The sequence below is a fragment of the Podarcis erhardii genome (genome assembly GCF_964252035.2).
Source record: "Podarcis erhardii genome assembly, chromosome: 16".
In the NCBI taxonomy this organism is placed as follows: Eukaryota; Metazoa; Chordata; class Lepidosauria; order Squamata; family Lacertidae; genus Podarcis; species Podarcis erhardii.
The window spans coordinates 19,321,488-19,338,978 of NC_138514.1; the positions used below are offsets into that span (position 1 = coordinate 19,321,488).

Below are 17,491 nucleotides of genomic sequence, written 5' to 3' on the forward strand. Positions count from 1 at the left end.
TGTGCTTTCGAACTGCTGGGTTGGCATGTGCTGGGACAGAGCAATGGGAGCTCAATCCATTGCAGGGATTTGAACCGCTGACCTTCCGATCGGCAAGCGTAAGGGGCTCAGTAGTTTAGACCACATGGCATGGCGTTCCTTTTGAGAACAGGATGCTGGTCTAGATGGGCCACTGGCTGATGCAGAAGGCTCATCTCCTGTCCTTTTGGTCTGGCACTGGATATGTAGCCATTGTGACTAGTAGCCACTGACAGCCACCTTCCCATTGGGACACCATCTGGGGCCACACCTGCAAAGCATACGCAAAACAATTTGGTAAGTGTAATGACCCTAATCTCATTCCAGAGAGCCCAGAGAGGAGGAGGAGGAGGAGGAGGAGGACTCCTCTCTTCCTAACAACCAATTGTCCTCACCAACCAGCACTTTTTCACTCAGATCCTTCTGAAGTATAATCACAAAAGAATCTGGTTTTACTTGCCGGGCAACAGACGTAGTAAGCCTGTCATAAAAAGGAAATGTGAAGGACCAGCAGTCATAATAAACCAACCTGCCCTCAACTGGAAGGTTATAAGAGACTGGGGAGCCCAGTGACTCATAATGCACATGGGAGAATTGGCCTCCATGCTACTGGGACCAGGAAGTTAAAACTGCTTCCTGAGTTTCTGTGCGAGCTCTGCGAGCCCTTTGAGACAAATACAGTCCTTCATTCAGCAAGAAGTTACAGAGGAGGCCACTGGCTGTTTGCTGGACTGCTGTTGGAGTCACAGCCATTCCTGTTTCAAGGAACTTGTTTGTGAGTACCTGGTGTGAATCGTGCCCCTGTAACTTTCATTTTGCTTGTAGGGGTGGTGAACTCACCAGGGGCTAAGTAGCAGAAGGAGGTGAGGAAAAGAGTAGGGAAAAAAATATCTGGAAAATACACAGATTATACAGAGCTGTCTGCTAGCTCATTGATCTTCATGTCCTCCCAGAGATTGGTCTTATTTATGTGTAAACGTTTTTATATTCCACCTTCTCACAAAGCATCAGGGCACCGCACAGCAAAATTACTGGGTTCTTCTTGTTTTTGTTTTTGTTATGTATTTTGTGTTTTTATCATGTGTTTTTATCTTGTGAACTGCCCTGAGACCTACGGGTATAGGCCGGTATACAAATTTTAGTGAGGATGATGATGATAAGCTTTTAAGACAACTGTCTACTCAAGATCATTTTAAACACGTGTGTAGGCCTGTTGGCATTAACCAGTCTTCAAGAGAGACCTGGAAGTCAAAAGTGAGGGTGCCTGTCATATCTCTGCTGCTAGAAACTTAGGGGACCAGAACCATTAAGGTTGTGTACACATTACTGGCCTAAAACACAGCTGGGTCATTCTTTTTCTCTATTTGAAATAAAGCTGATTTGAGGGGGAACCACATCAAAATGCAGCATTTCCTAAGAAATGAAAGGATACATAGAGAAAGGGCTTTTTTTCACTCAGAGCTCACCGGAGCTCAGTTCTGGCACCACTCACATTGGCGCCATTGCCATTCTAAGAGAACGAGGGAGAAGTTCATGGTGAGCTCTGGCACCTCTTCCTCTAGGAAACTAGCACTGCATACAGGGTAGGTATGGATTGTGCCTAACATCGTGTTTACACTGCATCCCAAACCAGCACTGGAGTGTGTGCTCAGACCAAATGCCCAACTCCTAGTTCATAGAAACCCCTTTCCCAGCCCAAATTTAACAACTGTGATTACGAGGGTGAGCCACTAGATGGTGTCTCTTGCAACTCCATCCATTTTGAAATTGTCAATGAGCAGAAGGCTCACTTAATCCCCCGGTTGGGGTCTTGTTTCCTTTGCTTATTCAGTTTTGCACCAGGGTTGCAGTCCTCCCCATGCTCCACCCACAGCTTTGTCAACTGCTGTAGAAAACTCAGATAAAGGAAAATGCCTTTCTGTAAAAGAGTAAAAAGAAAAAGAAAGGTAAAGAACCCCTGGATGGTTAATTCCAGTCAAATTAGACTATGAGGTGTGGCACTGCTCTCTGCTTTCAGATGTCAAGGGAGCCAGCATTTGTCCACAGACAGCTTTTCCAGGTCATGTGGCCAGCATGACTAAATCACTTCCAGCTCACAGGACTCCATTATGAGTGCCAGAGCACATGGAAACGACGTTTACCTTCCCACCACAGCAGTACCTGTTTATCTACTTGCACTGGTATGCTTTTGACCGCTAGGTTGGCAAGAGCTGGGACAGGGAGCTCACCCCGCCGAGCGGATTCAAACTAATAACTTTACAATTGGCAAGCCCAAGAAACTCAGTGGTTTACACCATGGTGCCACCCACGTACCCTATAAAAGTGTAACGGATAGGGCTGATCGCCTTGATAATGTTCACAGTATAGGCTCTGAGTTTGTGTTTGTGTAACCCTGGTTAAAGGTGATGAGTGTGATGACACTAAGCAGCTGTTGGGGAGGGGAAGCAAAAGCTGGATTTAATTTGCCCAGTTTCTCCCTCTTTCTCCAAACAGCTCCAGCGAACTTTTACTCATATTTTAACAGTGATTGTGCACAGGAAGTCAAGTCCTGGGGAAATATGCAAGGAGTGCATCCTCTTGTCATTCTTCATTAAGGGATGTTTTTAAGTGGTTGACCTAATTAAGTAACCACTTGCATGGCCGTCCCTTTACATATTGAAACAGGCCATTGTTTTGTGGAACCTGCATAGCAAGTTTCCCTTAAGCAAGAGAGCAGTTGGGATTTCTTAAAGCACAGCAGGTGCCCCCTGCCCCATACCCTACTTAAAGGGAAGAAGTCCACCTTTAAGATTTCCACTGCATTTTTGAAACAAATAATGCGCAATAATGCTATGTAGAAACAGGGTCAGCCAGCCCAAGAGACAGTCTGAAGCAGCTGCCTCGAGCGGCAGAATCCCATGATGCAGTGCCCCCATTGAAACCCCACCTCCCTGCCACTGGAGATCTTACGGAAATCCACTGCCGCTGCACAACTCTGCTAAGCCAAGCTTCCACTGAGAAGGGGCAGCACCTTCTCATTTTGCCTCAGGCAGCGAAGCAGGACAGGCTGCCCCTGTTTGTGTGTCTCCAGAAAAAGGCAGCATTTGGTCCTGAAGGCAGTAATCAACATCTTGAGAATCTCTGCTTTAAAAAATCAGGGTAAGTTTCTAGCCCTTATGGCTGAGTCAGAATGCGTCAAAGTGCATGGTCAGCTTGGGCTGAAATCTGGACATGGCAAGGTTGACTCAACATTTCCAGCAATCAGGGGACAGAGATCAGTGTCCTGAGGAACTCCCATCCCCTAACAAAATCAGAGTTGTGCAAAATAATTTGAATCAGATTATAACATGAAATGGAAGTGTATTTACATAACTTCTGTTAATTTGCATAATTCCTACAGCTCTCAGAATTCAGGTTATTTGGTGTGGAATTTTTGGGCAATGTGGGCCATTTGCTCACACAAGGCACTGATATGACTGGGATGAACTCTGTGTTTTTCCTGCCTGAGCTCTACATTCTTTTGCTTGCACAAATGACCAGGGTTTGTTTCACAGGGCCAGTGACTTTCCAGATTTTAAAGCTAGGCTTTAAAAATAAAATAAAGGCAGAATAAAGTTAGGGATGCCACAAATATCTGTGACTTTCCACGCCCACCATCATAGCTGCTTATTTGCTATTGCAAATACAGTGTCCTGAACAGGCAATGGCAGGTTTCAGCATTCAGAATATTATTGTTGCAATCATAGGAATGTCTGAAACTACTGTGTACCAAATCAATCCACCTAGCTCAATATTATCTGCACTGACTGGCAGTGGCTTCCCAGGGTTTCCCCCCAGGCAGGGGTCTCTCCCATCCCTCCCTGGAGATGCCAGGGATTGAATCTGAGGCCTTCTGCAAGCAAAGCAGATGCTCTACCACTGAGCTACAACCCTTCCCTTAAGACATAGGAACATAGGAAGCTGCCTTATATACTGAGTCAAACTACTGGTCAATCCCAAAATTTGCAAGTTCGTCCGAGGTCACAATCAGAAATCAGGCAAACCAATATGCTTGGTATTCACTGTAATTGTTCTTTGTCTCTGAACTTTACACAAATAATTATTTTCTGCATTGATTCTGACATTTTCCCCATCAATTGAAATTAAACTTGAAATTAATTACAGTGGTACCTCGGGTTACATACGCTTCAGGTTACAGACTCCGCTAACTCAGAAATAGTACCTCGGATTAAGAACTTTGCTTCAGAATGAGAACAGAAATTGTGCTCCAGCAGCGCAGCAGCACCAGGAGGCCCCATTAGCTAAAGTGGTGCTTCAGGTTAAGTACAGTTTCAGGTTAAGAACAGAGCTCCGGAATGAATTAAGTACTTAACCCAAGGTACCACTGTACATAAGTTTCAAAAATGGCAGATAGTGAGATGCGTAATGTTGATTCTAGCAGAAGCCGAACTGTAGCAGAGTGGAAACAGCGCTGATTGCAATGAAACCGCAACGGGACAGAAGTCGTCAGCTCCTTAAGTCCCCAGTTGTAACTGACTTAATCCATACCTTTCTTTCCCCACTCTTTTTTGGCTACAAGATTATGATCGTCATCATTCTGCAAGTGATCTGCAGCCTTGTGGTCTGGCTGTCGCTCTATGGCGGCTTCTTGTACCGGAACAAGCATCGCAGCCCCGAATGGAGCTGCCGGCTGGTCACCCTTTTGCACGGGCTAATTGTCACCTTCTTCTCCGGCTACATCGCTCTGATTGATGGGCCCTGGCCTTTGACTCATGCAGGTACGCAGAGATGATTCATCCTCAAGGGGGTTGTCAGAGGTAACAGGGTGTCAAATGTGGGTGCCGTTGCTCTGCTCATCCACCACGGCTAAACCTCTGTCTGCTATGCCATTCCCATCCCAAAAGCACAGCTCCGCTGTGACTTTATTCATCCACTCATCCATTCATTCCATTTACATCTCATCTTTCCTCCAAGGAGCTCAAAGTGGCATACACAGTTCTCCACCTCCTCATTTTATCCTCACAACAACCCTTTGAGAGGTACATTAGGCTGAGAGACTGTGACTGGCTCAAGAATGCCCTGTGAGCTTCATGGATGAGCAGGAATGAATGAATGAATGAATGATCTCCTGGGTCCTAGTCCAACCCTCTAACCACTAGCTTCATGGACAAGCAGGAATGAATGAATGAATGAATGAATGATCTCCTGGGTCCTAGTCCAACCCTCTAACCCTCTCAATTGGCTGAGAGTATGATTTGCAACCCTGATTGCTCCTAGAGATCTGAAGGCCCAAGAAAAAAATATCCCAGGAAAAATAGGGTGGAGAATTCCATTTCCCCACCATTTTTCCAGTTTCTTCCCCAACTTCTTTTATTATGAACTTAGAGAAAATTAGGATATGGGGCATTTTTTAAATTTGGTTTTTCTGCGGGGGGAGGGGGGGATTCTGGGCATTCACATCTCTATTGTTCGCTGAGTACAAATAATGCCATGTAGCACTTATATAAAGCGCTTTGGGATGTTCAAAGAGCTTCACTTGTAACTTGTACAATGACCTCCAAAAGGTAGGTCTGTATCATCATCCTCATTTTATATCTGGGAGAAGGTGAGCTGCAGTTCAGTGCTGGAGGATCTGCTATGCACAGAAATGGCCCCAGATTTAATCCCCAGTGGCATCACTGGGTAGGGCTGGGAATGTTCCCCCGCCCGGGACCCTGGAGACAATACTGAGCCACATGGATGAACAGTCTGACTCGGAATAAGTCATTCTCTGCGTTGAGAGCAGTGGCTTGGCTATGACATTCCAACTAGCATCTTCCTGTTTTGTAGCTCAGACCCTTGACTCCCATTTGTCCTTGCTTCTCCTAACCCAGGTTCCCACCATTCTGATCTCCACCTGATGTCTTACTCCTGCACTTTATCGTCTACTCCCGGGTCCATCCACTTCGCCGCTTCCATTCCTGCCATGCCTTCCATCCAGCTCACTTGAGTCTTCTTGCCTCGCTCCTCTACCCTGCCATAATTGTTCTTTCCTCTGGTAGACATAAACTTCCCAGGTTCGCCCCTCTGTCCCGGATCAGCCGATTGAAGGAGAACAGGAGACCACATTCCTAGACACCAGATTTCTGCAACCTGGTAGCCTCCTCCAGCTCTTTTGGGCTATAACTCCCATCAGCCCCAGCCAGCTCGACTGTGCCAACTTGGACTGGTGAGAGTTTAGTCCAAAACATCTGGAAGGCACCTGGTCGTGGAAAGCTGATGGCCTGGGAGGAAACTTCATTGAACTTGTTGGGCCTTACTTCTGAGCAGACGTGCCGAAGACTGGCCTGTAAATTCTGCAAAATGAACAAATGCATTACCCAATTTATAGTTGCAGATTGCAGCATTCCCCCCGCCCCCACCCCTGTAGAATTTCTCCTTCCTACAACTCTCAGCTTTTGTTGCTGGGTTTTTATCTACCTCTTCTTCTTTTTAACAGCAAGATTCTAGTCCTTTTGAAATGATGTTTGAAATTATATAAATAACATCTCCATAGAATGTGGGTTTGATCAGTGCAGATGTTTTCCCCTTTTCTGTTTCAAGCAGAGAGTCCATGTTGCTGGATAGGGTCCATTCTTTCATCCTCCGTGCCCACAATGATTCCTTACAGTCCCTTACACAGCTAAAAATGTACACTAGATTTATTTTGAACTATGACTTGCTAGCGCTCATCTTCAGAACTTGTCACAAGTGCTAGAATTGGAAGCGAATGAAAAGAGAAAGTACCTCTGACCATGTGCAGAGGGTCCCATCTTAGCACTGAGCCTCTCCACTTCTCTGAATATCTGGGAAAAGCGGGTCAGAGTTTCCAGGTTGGAAGCCTTGGTATACAGGTAAACTGTAACCTTCTAACATCTTCCTTTGAAAACAAAACACTATTATGCCCCTACTTTTACTTTTTCAGTCATTCGTTGTACTTTATACATTAATTGCATGCCACTCCCATTCTCTCTGTTTTCTGCTCACAATAATCCTATGAGGTAGGTCAGACATGAGTGATAATGACTGACCCAAGACTGAGTTAAGCAGGGATCTGAATTCAGGTCTCTGCTAAAATCCAGCAAACTGCTTGCTACCCTGCATGGCCACTTGTTACGCAGATTGATTACCATAATGCCTGCATGGTCTGGGAACAAATCAGACTTGCCCTGTAATGACATCACAATCTCTGCAATTTCCGAAGCGTGGGTCCTGATGGCAGTTCCTAAGATGCTTCAGGAAAGGTCAACTGTTATCTGAGATCTCCAGTTTATTTTTGCTGAAGGTTCAGTAGCAAAAAAAGGGCGAAGTGCTAGCCTCAGAAATTATTGTTATTATTAAGACAGACAGACAGAAAGACAGACAGACAGGTAGATAATAAGCAAGGACAACAATGCCCAAGAACCTTATGCAGTATTATACCTGAAGGAGCATCTCCACCCCCATCATTCTGCCCAGACACTAAGGTCCAGCTCTGAGGGCCTTCTGGCGGTTCCCTCACTGAGAGAAGTGAAGCTACAGGGAACCAGGCAGAGGGCCTTCTTGGTAGTGGCGCCCACCCTGTAGAACGCCCTCCCACCAGATGTCAAGGAAATAAACAACTATCTGACTTTTAGAAGACATCTGAAGGCAGCCCTGTTTAGGGAAGTTTTTAAAGTTTGATGATGATGATGATGATGATGATGATGATGATGATGATGGGCACCACCCAGAGTGGCTAGAGAAACTCAGCCAGATGGGTGGGATATAAATAACAAATTATTATTATTATTATTATTATTATTATTATTATTATTATTATTTAGATATAATATCCTTGGTGGTGGTTGCAATTGCTTACTAGTCCTGAGCATGTTAGCGCACACTGCCAACATGATTTCAAGCTTTCATCCATAACAATGAGGACTAGAACTTTAACAGTGACCCGCAAATGGTGGTGCTTCTGCTACCCTGCTGTCAAATGACCCACCATCTTTTGCCACTTTCCTTCTTTGCCCTTTCCTTTCGCTCCTCTCTTTCACTTGGAACAAATTCACGCCTGGTGCTCTGAATGTCATCTCCCCTTGCTGTGTCCTCGCAAGCCCTCGCTTGCATTTAGTTCAGCTCCTGATCGCCAGGATTAGGTCTTTATAACTGTTTCACGAGGCACCTGTCGTCCTTGTGGGAGTATCTAAAAATTCCACAGAGCAGGCTCTTACTTTAAGCCATTTGGCCGGGTGACATCTGAGCTACTGACACCAGCTGCAAATCCCTTTTTCTCCACTTGTGTAATTACTGCTGGGGTAATCAGGGGGCCCAGGGCACCATCTGGGCAAAGGCACAAAATGGGCATCAAATATACTACAGTGGTACCTCAGAAATCGAACGGAATCTGTCCCGGAAGTCCGTTCAACTTCCAAGATGTTTGGAAACCAAGGTGCGGCTTCTGATTGGCTGCAGGAAGTTCCTGCAGCCAATCAGAAGCCGTGGAAGCCCCGTCGGACGTTCGAGTTCCAAAGAATGTTCGCAAACCAGAACACTCACTCCCAGGGTTGCGGCGTTCAGGAGCCAAAACGTTTGACTCGCAAGGCATTTGGGATCCAAGGTACGACTGTATTGTATAATAATGTTAACTGTGTTGATTTTTCAGTGTAGCATAACCAGGCATGCTTTTGTAGCTGATGAAAAACCAGACATCAGCTTATTCCAAGGCTTAGTATGAGCAGCAGGCCAAGCCAGAAAGGCAACAATGCGGGTTCTTATTAGTTCCCTGCCTACGGTGCAATGCTGAAAGCTGCCAAGGCTGTAGTGGAGAATTAAATGAAGGGCGTTCAGCATCAGGAGCTGCACCACCAGCAGACTTCCTGCAGAAGAGCTTCCAGGCAGGAGCAGTCTATCTGAGTAATGATAATTCTCAGTGGCCTTGAAAACCCACAGCCATTTTTTCTTTCTCCCAATGCCACTTCACAGGAAGTTAGGAAACTGAATCCCACATATCTTTTGGTCCATCCTGTATTCTCTATTCTGATTGGCAGCAGCTCTCCAAGAATTCAGACTCAGGGGTCTCTCTCAGCCTGACCTGGAGACAGTGGCGTAGCGTGGGTTGTCAGCACCCGGGGCAAGGCAAGTAATTTGCGCCCCCTAACCCGTGGATTTGCGCCCCCTAACCCTACCCCTAACCCTAACCCCCAGATGTTGCGCCCGGTGCGGCCGGCCCCCCCTGCACCCCCCACGCTACGCCACTGCCTGGAGAGGCCACTGAATTATGACTTTTCCCCCAGAGCATATGGGAGAGATGCTATTAAAAACTTGGAAGTTGTTCTGGGAATACTTATGGAGCATCTCACAGAACCAAGGCTTGAGTTTTGCATGCATGCAACACACACACACACTTCAAAACCAGATTTCCTGTTTTAGAATCTGACCTTTGGATGCATAAACATGATATTTGATATCATTCCCAAATACTCTTTTCAGAGTAAGTTTCTCTTTTGAGAGCTTGCTCAAATTTTGGTGATGGAGAGGATTGAGTTCAAAAAAGCAGGGGAATAGGTCTGGGACATCAAATGGCAAAAGCATTGGATTTTCAGCGTGTAAAATGTGTTTTTTGTTACAGTCGTACCTCAGAAGTCGAACGGAATCCGTTCCAGAAGTCCGTTCGACTTCCAAAATGTCCAGAAACCAAAGCTCGGTTTCTGATTGGCAGCAGGAAGTTCCTGCAGCCAATCAGAAGCCACGGAAGCCTGTCGGCCGTTTGGCTTCCAAAGAACGTTCACAAACCACGACACTCACTTCTGGGTTTGTGGCGTTCGGGAGCCAAAATGTCTGAGTACCAAGATGTTTGACAACCAAGGTACAACTGTATTTTAAAGAGCAGTTTAGAAACTTATAAGGTGCAAGGGTCATCATTTCAAGCATTAGATTTGCACCCTATGGTCCCTTCCAACTCTGCAGTTCTGAGATTCTAGGATAGTAAACTCAGTCAACCCATTTTTCTCGTCTTTCCAGGCTACCCCAACACGGCTCTCCAGGTCTGCCTGATGTGCTTGTCGCTGGGATACTTCCTCTTCGACTTGAGCTGGTGCATTTATTTCAAGAGCGAGGGCAACCTGATGCTCTCCCACCACATGCTCAGTGTCGGTGGCCTGGCTTTCGTGCTGATGATTGGCAAGTCTGCCACCGAGATCAACGCCGTCGTCTTCGTGAGCGAGATCACCAACCCTCTGCTGCAGCTACGCTGGTTCCTACGGGAGATGGGGCGCTATCACAACCTCCTCGGGGATGTGGTGGATTACCTTTTCGTATTTCTCTTCCTGGGGCTGCGCATCGCCGGCGGAGCATGGATTGTACAGTCGGTGATGACTTCGCCCAACACCATCTGGATGCTGAGGGGTGGCGTCCTGGCCATGTATGTGGTGTCCTGGGCATTTATGTTGGATATCCTCAGTTTTGCCAGGAGGAAAACAACGAAGAAATATTTTGCTTGGAAGAATGAAAAAACGAAAGGAAAGCTTCCCAAGGAAAACGGACATCTGCCGAAATGCTGACTTTGACTTCCCAGTGGGCTGTTGTGCAATAATCAAGCAACAAGCAAACAGAACCTAGATAGCTCAGTTGGTTAGAGCATGGTGCCAATAACGCCAAGGTTGCAGGTTCGATCCCCATTTGGGACAGCTGCATTGCAGGGGGTTGGACTAAATGACCCTCGGGGTCCCACCCAACTCTACAATTCTATGCTCTTATGAAGTAGGAAGCATCTTTGATGGACAGGAAACTGTCAAGGTGCTTCACATAAGAAAAACTGGATTGGGAGGAACCAAGGAACTGCTGACCTCCAGAGCTCGTTCCAAAGATGAGGGATCTTTAGGGCCAGACACGAATCATGGTTTGAATTGAATGGGTGGATATTCGCCTCAAAGGAAACTTGGCAGAAAATGCCAGTGCTGGAGGAAGGACTAAACCACAAAGCCTGCAGGCAAGTGGAGGCTGGCCTGTAGGGGAAACAGGGTGTTCCTCAATCTGACCTCAGTCAGGCCCCAAGTGTCCTCCCTTTTTTCTTGCAACCAGTGCAGGAGCTGGCACTGGCTGCAGGTTCTTCCTCCTGGTGCCTTTGCAAAACTTATCAGAGAAGAGGATGGAGACAAAACCTGAATTTGCCTCTTACTGGCTTCAGCTTTGCCAATCATTGACCTCCAGGCCAAGGATGGTTGCATCCTCTCTGAAGCAAGGATCTGGCTTCTTCCAGCTGTTCCACACTGCCAAAGCCCATCCAGCTGGATTTCACAGTCTACAACTTCCTTTAGATTGAGATACTGGAGATACTCCCTGGCTCCACCAACAAGATCTCCATACATGCTCCAAGCCTATGGATCCTGACTGCCATGAAGGCCTCTGACAGTCTCTTGACTCAGCTGCCTGGGATATCTCAAGAGGAAATGGCAGGCATCAAATCTGGGTCCACCATGCAGTGGTGTAACATGGGTTGCCAGCACCTGGGGCGTGTGGAAGGGTGGGAGGGAGGGGAACGGATGGAGTACATATGTGTATTCAACTACTTAACAGTGTCCATATCACCTGAGAGATTGCAGCCACAGACTTAAGAAAAGAAGAGTTGTTCCATTGTCTGGAGATGTCACTTCCTGGTTCAACAGAGCCCAGCGATGGAAGCATGCAGCTGTATTGAGGCAGCACCAGGTGTTAAAATTTTGCGCTCCGAACAATTTTGCACCCGGGGAAACTGCCCCGTGGTCCTCCCATGCTATGCCACTGCCATTGTGCTTGCTCTGGGCAATCAGACTGGGTTTTTTAAAGCCTGCCAGCTTGATTACGAGAGATTTACCGGGAATCTTTAGCCGTGATCTATGCTAGTATGGACGAGGCCAGCATTGAAGCAGGAATAATTTGAAATTTGCCTGCATATGAAAAAAAGCCCATTTGCAGCTGAACTTATTTCCAAACCCAGAAGCAGCCCTTCCCTTCCCCTTGAAGCAGATATTCCCTTGTTGTAGTGCACTCAAAGTGGCCGTGGCAGGTGTTTTCTCTTGGCAATACAAACCTAAGAGCTGTGACAATTGTGCAGACTCCTTGCTCCCGTTCCTAAACGGGCATCAGCATGGGGTCGGAAGACTGCTCCAGCTGTCACAAGTGTTATTTTTTGCACCACAGTTAAAAGCTGCTGCTGCTCCCTCCCTGCAATGTCAAGGCAAACGCTGGTGCTTCTCATCACGGAAGTCGCTTGGGAATCTCCAAGCAACGATTTTCAGAAAGAACAGATAAGGAGGTTACAGGTTGCCCTGTCGGTTTCCACATGGTGCTTTTCACAGGAAGGGTTTTTATACCGTGCCGTGTCCTGAATCTGCCATCCAGAACTCTCTCCGGTGCTCAGGGGGATAATTTGTGCTAATCTTCCTGTGCTCCAGAAAACTGCCCTTGATCTCCCAGGGGCGGCGGTGTCTCTCTGGCTACACAGGAGACCTGCCTGCAGCTCAGACTTCAGTGTGGCTATGAAGCCTACTCACTTCTCAAGAAGTTGCCGAATGCCTGCTTTGGGTTTGTGAAATGGACACACACACACACACGAAAAGCTGCTGGCATTTCCTCTTGACTTTGGCAGTCCAAGTGTGTGTATGCACAAATATGCATTCATGCGTGTATCGAGAGAAGGCAAAAAGTTGCAGTCTTATAACGACTTAGCTGTAAGTGGAGATGAGGGATAAATCCAATTCTCTTTGCAACAATATGTCAACCAAATTGCAGCCATCCTTCAAAATTTGGACTTGTCTGAATTTTGCAATGTAGCCTAGCTAAGTAAATTATACCCCCAAAAATGCATATACTGAGATAAAGTGTGCATCAAAATGCATCTATTGGTGAAAATAGCATACAGCATTGAACTATGTCAGGGGAAGTGGTATTGCAAAAATGTGTCAATTAGGCAAAATTGCATACAAAAGTTTGAATATTCGGAGAACTGTGCACTAAAAATGCTGCCGAATTTTCGTGATTACTTTTTTTTTTTTAATGTAAGCTGATATGGAAATGTGGGGGGCTGAAGTTAGGAATGGAAAAATGAGAAACTGCAACTGACATATTTGCCCATCCCTACTAATGAGTAAGCTCTACTAAACTGAATATGGGACTTCCTTCTGCATAGACATTACAGAATTGCTCCGTAAGGAAATCTCTACCTTGCCCTACAGGAGATTTACAGAACAAGGATATGCACATCTACACAAAGTAAACACCACCTAGTTTAATGGGACTTACTCCTAAGTGAGCTGGAACAGGATTGCAGCCATAAACTGCATTAATCATCATATTTATGTGCTTATTTGATTACCTCCTACTCCCCCCCCCCATTTGACATCTCTGGATTGACACCACCATCAATAAACCATTTGGCTATAGTGATGAGATCTCATATACTGAAAAGTCTTCAAATTGTTGATTCAGACAGGCCATAAGTTTGAATCAACACTTGAATTCTTCAAAAAAAATAAAATCAACTATACCACTAGTCAAACCCAACAAACACATATACCACCACCAAATCATCCCAAAGAAAATATATTTAGGTGTAATACTGAAAGCTGCTTAGCTGCCTCGTAGCTAACCTAAAAAATAAATGGCAGCTTATATAGAATGCCACAACTCCCAGTCATGAGAACAGAGGACAATCTCAGCTTTCTTGAGTCCTGTCTTCCACCGCTTAGCTCCAGCAGGGCTGAATCTGATTCCTGGCTGGTGTGTTAGTTACAAGCAACTATATAAGAAAACGTTCCCCAGCCAGGGAAGGGTGGCTTCTAGATGTTCTAAACTACAATTCCCATCAGCCCCAGGATCATCATACAGCCATGTTGGCTGATAGGAATTGTAGACTTGAAATCTGGACAGCACCAAGTTGGAGAAGGCTGATACAGTATCTCCATTTTTATCCAACAATCAAATTTTTCATCTTGTCCCAAATATCCCATTCAAGCGAATGAGTCTTCAGCTCAGTTTCGCCACGTGGATAGCAGTAGTACTTGCTGACACTAGAAAATTATTTAGGGGGGGAAATCAGAACACTTTGTCTTGGACAATCCTGTAAAGTAGGCCAGTATTATAATTCCCAAATTGCAGGTGGAGACTGAGAGGGCAATAGCTTTCCTTAAAGCCACCCAAAAATGTACTAGTTCATAGCTCTTGGGCTGTGATTCTGAGAACACTTCCATGGGATAAAACAAGCCAAGGAGCTGACCGAAATGTGACCTTCTTCATTGAGAGCAGTGTCTCTCTCGCGATGTACAAATCAATGTTCCTTTTTTTGTATTTATTTATTTATTTTCAGAAAAAAATAAATTTTATTGGATTTTTACATGTAATAATAAATGAGCAGCGCAACGCCTCCCCCCCCCAACCCTAATACAGGGATCAAGTTGATACATAGACATGAGCAATTCTTATCGATTCATGTCAATTATTCAACTGGCCGGTATCGTAATGTCTCAGGGACAGGACAAACATTGTTTTATCTCTTACAGGCAGTTGTTCCCCAGGAAAAATACTGCTTTGGAGAGTGCATCTTTAAGACTTAGTTTCATCTGTGTATTGAATAAACGGCCCCGGTACTGCATAAAATTTGTCCGGTATTTATTACCGGGAGCATGGTGATAGAACTCCCTCCTAGCTGAAATTAGAGACATAGCTGTCAACTAACAGATTTGAAAATAAGGGACCAGCAGCCTCGAAAATAAGGGATCAGCAGCCAAAATAAGGGATTTTAGTCAACCAGCTCCTTTCCTTTCCCCCATGTCGGACGTGTACAGTACTGTGATACGACAACGGAAATAGGTGAGGGGAATGGTCATTAAAAGAAAAAATCGGCTTGGGCAGGTTGGCTTCAGGATCGTTACCAGGTCCCGGCAAGAGGTGACAATGCCCCAGAGAAAAACAGTGCAACAGGTAATCTAAAAGAATCCCCCTCCCCCTAGATCAGGCACGTCCAACTCCCAAGAGACCTGTTGCACATGCCTGCAGTGGCAGAGCTTCGTGCTGCGACACAGGGGGTGGGCTAGTGTGTGTCCTGGGGGCGGGGTGCCCAGCACGGGGGGGAGGGGCAGCCGTGATTGCACCCGGCCGGGATCGCGCTGCCGGGGGCTGGGCACTCCCCCACGCTCCTCTTCCTCCGCCAGTGCATGCCTGCCCTAGATCTTGTGCCGAGCAAGACCCTGCTTATCTAACTGTGCCTGCTAAAGTCGTAAGGGATGCTGAAGCAGCGATAGTTCTCTCCTCGCTGGCCCTTTAAAGAAGGGGGTGAGCCCTGCCACTCAACAGGATGGGCCGGACACGGTTACCTCCGCCTGCTTAGAGCTCCCAAAGTCTTGCTGGAGTCCAGGGAACAGGGGAGCTAGCTGGCTGCTTTCTGTTCGGGGAAGGAAGCCCCCAGATGGCACCATAGTCACGCCCCATAGGCAGATCGCCCCTGCCCCCGAGTGCACATCATCTTTGCAGCTCCTGGTGCGCCCCGGGAGTTACGGTGTGTTGGGTGGCAGGCGGTGAGACTCTCCAACAAGCTGACATTCTCCCCCAAAGGTGCACTTCTCCCTTATCTCCCGAGACAGACAGATGCTCACTGAGGCTCTGCCGCGATGTAAGCAGACCCTTGTGGGGATGGGTCTTATCCCTGCGAGTGGGGGTGGCTGGGAGGTGGGGATAGTAGCCCTTTTCTCCCAGGCGGCATTGAAACCCAGGAAATTTAAGGGACATCATCAATCTGGGACAGCAGCAGGACACGGCGCTGGGATAAGGGAGTTTCCGGCCAAATAAGGGACGGTTGACAGCTATGATTAGAGAAGCTTTCTCTCTCCTGAGCTTCAGATCTTTCCTTTTTAGCAGACATTTTAAGGATTTGTTTCCCTCATTTTTACGATTAATTCTAACTGATTTTAACCTTTGTACGCTTTTCATCATTTTTGTGTACTCTGCTGATAGAGATGTCAGCAATTAAGCAGTATGTAACGACCTTCAATCAATGAATCAATCCCTTTTGAGTGATCAGTTATTTTCTCAGCAATAGCCCATGAAAGGTGCTTCATAAAATTGTAGAGTTGGAAGGGACCACAAGAGTCATCTAGTCCAGCCCCCTGCAATGCAGGGATCTTTTGCCCAATGTAGGACTTGAACCCACAACGCTGAAGTTACTAAAAGAATAGTCAATAAATCCTTAGTCCTCATATCAACATTTAGGCCTTTGAAGAGGGACAGTGAAAACAACTGGGGTGAGATATCTATGGTCCCTTGAATTGTTTTGGATACTTCGGGGGACACCAGTCCCCCAAATGCCCTTAGTAATGCTAAAAAATGCATTTATTGATCTTTTTCTGCTTAAAGCCATTTTACAAATGATGGCTGCTCACTTGAAGCAGTCTCCTCTTATACATGCCTACTCAGGTGTATGTTAGTCATGCAGAATTCCGTGGGAGTTGCTCCCAGTTAACATTTTATTTATCTGTTTCATTTGGGAGCATTTAATAAGCATTGCACAATGTAAAAACCAAAACAGTATCATTAAAATACCAGCAAAACTGTAGCATAAAAGCAGAGGGAAACAAGTAAAATAGGATTTCTAAGACATAAAATGGGGTCCTTGATCTCCCCACCCCCAATAATTCTTTACTGAAACTTTTCCATCATACAGTACAATAAAACACAAACTAAATAAAATAAATAAATAAATAAATAAAATAAAATAAAATAAAACTAAATAAAATCTAAATAAAAACAAAAAAGAGTGAAGTAAATTCAAAGCCCTCTCTCAAAGCTATATCTTAATCCTTCTCGCAACCTCCCACCCTGGGAGATCTTCTCTTCCCAGCCTCTCATACAGGGTCCTTGATCTTATGGGTCAAGGAAAGCCTAGGCGAAAAGAGAAGTCTTTACAAGACCAGTTGCTGGAGACCGCAGGAGGGAAGAGTGCTCTTGTGTTTGAATCCTACCTGTGGGTTTCCTATAGGTATCTGGTTGGCCACTGTGAGAACATGATTCCAGACTAGGTGGACTAGGTCCAGCAGGGCTCTTCTTAAGACATCTGAAACCACTGGTGGTTGCAGCCTCACCTGTACAGCCTCACAGTACAGGGGCAAGTGCAGAAAATGCACATTTTCAGGTCACACCGCTATTAGATTTGACAGTGTGTGGTGTTGTGAGCAGAATCCAGTTGATCCTTCATGTCTTTACTGATGGGCAGTGAATGTGCTTAGATGTGCAGCCTCGAGAGCTGCTTCACACTTTTTAAAAGAATGTTCCTTGCTGCTTCTGGAAAACACCTTTACCTGGTTACTTTCCTCGCGCTGAGTTCCACATGGAGCTCTGTTGCCCACCAGAACCCGACAGAAAACAGGACTGAACTCCTTGCTGATGAATGGGAAGCTCAGTCCGAATTGCTCACTGCCTCTCGCCCCCGTGGGTTGGCTTTGACAGGTGGATGGGCTGCCCAGCTGTCAATCACCTGACTTTA

At 46.1% G+C, this 17,491-nt stretch overlaps 1 protein-coding gene across 1 annotated transcript; it reads left to right on the forward strand.

Annotated features, from left to right (window-relative positions):
• Positions 1-11,006, forward strand: TLCD5 (TLC domain containing 5). Its single transcript, XM_081843207.1, has 3 exons — positions 1-793; positions 4,577-4,775; positions 10,003-11,006. Exons 2-3 carry the CDS (start codon positions 4,580-4,582, stop codon positions 10,539-10,541), a joined length of 735 nt encoding a protein of 244 aa, XP_081699333.1. The 5' UTR covers positions 1-793; positions 4,577-4,579; the 3' UTR covers positions 10,542-11,006.
• The last annotated feature ends 6,485 nt before the right edge of the window (positions 11,007-17,491 follow it).

What these genes read in the sequence shown, in the direction of transcription:
- TLCD5 (XM_081843207.1), top strand. Translation starts at nt 4,580, where the DNA reads ATGATCGTCATCATTCTGCAAGTGATCTGCAGCCTTGTGGTCTGGCTG. An exon ending in CTGGCCTTTGACTCATGCAG is followed by an intron (nt 4,776 to 10,002) that starts GTACGCAGAGAT and finishes TCGTCTTTCCAG; the next exon opens with GCTACCCCAACACGGCTCTC.